The sequence below is a fragment of the Pinus tabuliformis genome, chromosome 4_1 (genome assembly GCF_031772625.1).
Source record: "Pinus tabuliformis cultivar Carrire ecotype Pingquan chromosome 4_1, CPIR1, whole genome shotgun sequence".
Lineage (NCBI taxonomy): Eukaryota > Viridiplantae > Streptophyta > Pinopsida > Pinales > Pinaceae > Pinus > Pinus tabuliformis.
This window is the reverse complement of record NC_142303.1, coordinates 380,363,283-380,367,658: the sequence shown is the minus strand read 5'-3', so window position 1 is coordinate 380,367,658 and position 4,376 is coordinate 380,363,283. Positions and strand designations below refer to the sequence as shown.

Below are 4,376 nucleotides of genomic sequence, written 5' to 3'. Positions count from 1 at the left end.
TTTATCCCTTAACGTTCCTTATTAATTGCTCTTTTGACCGTTGGATAATTTCCATTTCATCTCTGGGAGATGCATATTAGTGGTCTTTCGATCTTGCTCCTCATCCTGTTCCTGATGATGAACCTAGATTGAAGTTCGAAATGCATCAACCATAAATTCTCCATGTGATTTTCTGGAAGATCTTAATCATTATATCATGAATCACAGAAGCATCCAATCTGAGATTCCAGTTTCGATTGTTGAAAAGATGCCTTCAAGTTGAATAGAGTTTTTATCTCACATACAAATCTAAATTCAGTATTAAAATGCTTAGTGTCAACATTGATATGTTAATTAATTATAAGTCTGCCCTATTACCTCATTTACTTCAATAATGAAGAGTAATCTCATTCCACATCAATACTCTGATCAAACACTCTGGCATAAAACAGGAACAGAACTCCACAATTAACAGTTTGTCAAATTCTTTTCCAACTGGAATTTATCTAGGCCTTCACCTTAGGCCAGTCTACAGATCATCCTCATAAAAGGTATTTATAATCACAGCTTTACATATGGTCAAATTTATATCCTCCATTACAATGAGGATATGTATGATGTTCAAGAGTCTTGGAATCCAGATGCTTTCATGGGCAAAACTTGTGCATCAATTCTAAGTGTTATCATCTAGATGAGTTTAATAGCAGTTTTGCACTGGCTGCTGCAGTGGATTATCTAAATAAGGTGTGTTCTGTGAGATACATTAAAATAGAATCTTAAAGATAACTCAAATGTTACTTCAAGGAAATTCATTATTCAGATAAACTTGCACAAACTGTCATTTCTCCTTACTGAAAAGTTCAGTAGAATCTAATGCAAAGGCCCCCACAATTCCCTTCTTAGCCATTCATCGTTGAGTAACCTAATCGATGTATGATTTCTACCCCTAATTTGAATTGGGTTTCAGTCACCAGGTTGGAATTTGTGTGTAACTGTTCAAATGTGCATTTCACATTGTTACCTTGCATTAGTACAAAAGGTCTCTAAAGAGTACCTTGAGACTTAACCACGAAAGAGAGAACATTTTGCTTCTCATTCTTACAGGACCAACCATGAGTATTGGACATAAATATATTCATTTTCTCAGACAACCCAAAGATCTGATCCTAGACACAACAAAACTAAAACCAAAAATCTCAGCAAAGAATGAAATTTTTAATTGCAATCCTCCAAGCACCTCAAACAAACTGTGACCCTTAAATCAGAACCGACAAACTTACAAAAACCCATTTGGGTATATGTTGAATTACTGATCTGAGGCCCCACCTTCATTAGTGGACAGATCATAAGACATCTTTGACTTTCATCAGATTGCAGTGCAGGAATTTCTTTTGAGAAATTTCATAGGACTACTGTCAAACCTAAAAACTTGCTGGAGTATGCAGGTTACGAGGAGCAGCCATTGCATGCAATGATTATTCATGAATGAACCCACTCATCATGATTAGGAGCTTACAGCCTATTGAGAAGCATCCACCACCTTTTCAATTACCAACAACGTCATGATGGATTGGGTAAAAGGAATTTTAGTATTGTTGCAGCACCTGCATCCTTTGTGTTGCCTGAAAACTTGTTTCCAAGAACTTTCAGTGTGTTCATGCGATGGAACTCTTTAACTGTCAGAAGTAACAATAATTAATCAGTAGATTACTAAGGACCTCTCAAGTTTCAAGTAGTCACGTGACTGGAATGGATAAAAAATAAAAGCCTTCAGCATGCATTGCAAAAATAAGAGTTTTTTATTTCAATTATATAAAATCACCCTAACATTTGTATATTCAACAACGGTGACAAGACAAGCTCAGATGAAATCTGGAGTTCTATATCTGGCGCAAGCTTAAAATGCATAATTTTCCAATTTCAATTAGAAAGATTCAAATACAACTATGATATGACACCTTACCCTCCTCCAATGCAAGCATCATAGCTCTCTGTTCCAGCTTAACTGCAATTGTGCTTCTAGCAGCTGCTGATAGAGGCCAGAGACCTAGCATTACATAAAGCATCCAGGTTAATAATTTTGGACAACAAATCCAATCAGGGAAACTAGTCAAAATCATGAGAATCCTGTTTATGTGCAACTATGTATCATAAAGAATTAGTAGTTGGAGGTTTACTTTGGCAATAGTACTGCTCTGATTCATCACATCGTTTTAGAAAGGCTTGCAGGCTTTTAAACCGATGGTCATAATGTGCAAGAATTTCTTTCGTTGAGTAATCTCCTTGACTAGCAGTCTGCGGTGAAGCAGACAAGGCTAGAAACTTGCCCCAGTCTGACTCTGTAGATGACATCCTTTGAGGTGCCCTTTTCATGGGAGCTACTTGCCCCTGAGCATTAGCAGAAAATGTTTGGCAACTACCATGCAGAGTTGATAATTCAACAGAATTTGTTATGTTTGGAAATTTTGGAAGATCCTTAACGTTTGCTTGGACTAGTGGTGCTGATGTTTGACGTTCTGAGTCACAATTTTTGTATGTTAGTCTTGGATCGCCTTGACAAAAATTAATCGATGAATTGGTTGCACTATTTCCATTCAACTCCAATGCCAAAACCTCTGGTGGCAACAATCCTGAATTTTGCATGCTTCTATTCTTTGAGGCCTTCAGGTCTGCAAGATCTGTTTCAACTTTGTCAGCAAATACTTTATGCTTCTTTAAGCAACATCTAGACAATGAATCATGGGAATATCCTCTCAAATCTGCCTTTTGTTTCTGGGAATAATCTGATTTCCTTTTCTTGCCACGGGTAGAACCATCACCAAGGCTTAGGCATAGGTTGGCTTTGTTTCTTGTTAGTTCCTGGTGATGGGCATTTACCTCCATGGGAGCCTGAAGTATTGGAATATATTTAAGACCCTTCATTGGCAAGTTATTAGTGGCAGCAGGGAAAAAATTTCCACATGGTGAGTTATACTCCCGTCTGAAAGTGCTTCCTAGTGTATCTTCACATTTCAAAACACTGAAGGCATGTGTTACCGGCTGCTGAGGCGTGCTTGGCCCTTCTTTTGCTGATCTGGGAATAATCTTTGTGAATCCCGTGATTTCTTCCGCTTGTAAGTTATCTGTACACAGTATCTTCTGCCCATTATCCTTAGGTGAATGGGGACACTTGTCTGAATCTATTTCTTTAGACATGCTTCTTGAAGATTCCAGACTACCACCCATACTTTCCGTGCCACAATGCAGAGCAATACATGCCTGAGATGATGCTGGATACACATTCTGGAGTGAAAGCTTTTCTGCACCTAAATCAACCACTTCGCTGTCAGACTTCTTCACTGACTGCTGCTCCCTGTTAGGCTTAGCTAAAGAGAGAGTTAGAAAGTTTTGCTTATTAGGATCTGATATCTTTTGCTCCACTTCAGATATTATTTTTCTGCATTCATGATGCATTGGACCTTCCAAAGTAGATTCCATGTCGGAAGCTGTGTAACTTAACTTCTGCAAGACCTCCTTGTCCCCCTGGGAAGTTGAACTTGTTGCTAGCAAAAGAGAAGGTTGAGAATATATAGACTCTGGTGTATCTGTGGGTATAATCTTTGGGCTTGGTGTTTGGTGCATTGGTGTTGAAGGACCATAATCCATTATATGCTCCACACCATCCAAATCAGAACAATTGCAGGCCTGCAAAGGAAAATGTTTAATTTTATCTCCCAATCAAGCAAATACATGAGATTTAGAATATATTTTTAAGATATAAACATATTATCCCATCAACAAGTTTTAACCCAAATGGAAATAAATAGGGATAGAGAAGATTATAATCCAAAATATCATGGCAGTATAACATGAACAAGGATAGTTAATAGAAGAAAAATAGAAAACCCATAGTGAAGAAAATTAAAAAGGCAGCAAATAAATCTGCTGCGCCTGACTTGAATTATTTGCTGGTTCTCGAAAACCATGGCCCAGAAACTTCCAAACAAAGAATTGTCAAAAGACTTACTACAACCACAGGGGCAAACAAATTGACAGGTCAGTTACAGGGCAGTTAAGTACAAAGGATAAACATTTGCAACAGGGCTTCTCACTATGTGGGAACCCATGCACCAGCACATCCTAAGTCAACCTTCACAGAAGGCATGTTAAGGAGGAAGAGTTCAGCTAAATTTAGCAGGTGCACTAAATTTGGCAGAGAGACCAACAAGTGGAACCAAGGTGAGATTTACCTTTTTTTATTATTCCTTAGGAAAATTTAACTATAGTCAAGAATTGAAGCGATCTCAGCCTTACATGGAAACTTAATCTCAGCCCTTCGTGGGAACAGCGTGCCTAGGTAGATTTCTAAGAGGGGAAAAGGGTGGAGACTTGATCATTATGCACTAGAGAACTTGGTG

General features: G+C 38.1%; 1 protein-coding gene across 1 annotated transcript; it reads right to left on the bottom strand.

Annotated features, from left to right (window-relative positions):
* Window positions 1-773: 773 nt before the first annotated feature.
* LOC149175885 (uncharacterized) lies at window positions 774-3,681 on the bottom strand. The gene is made up of 3 exons (XM_089419779.1): window positions 2,157-3,681; window positions 1,943-2,026; window positions 774-1,655 (listed from the first exon to the last, which is right to left on the bottom strand). The coding sequence occupies exons 1-3, from the start codon at window positions 3,622-3,624 to the stop codon at window positions 1,540-1,542; spliced, it is 1,668 nt and encodes a 555-aa protein (XP_089275905.1). The 5' UTR covers window positions 3,625-3,681; the 3' UTR covers window positions 774-1,539.
* Between the last annotated feature and the right edge of the window lie 695 nt (window positions 3,682-4,376).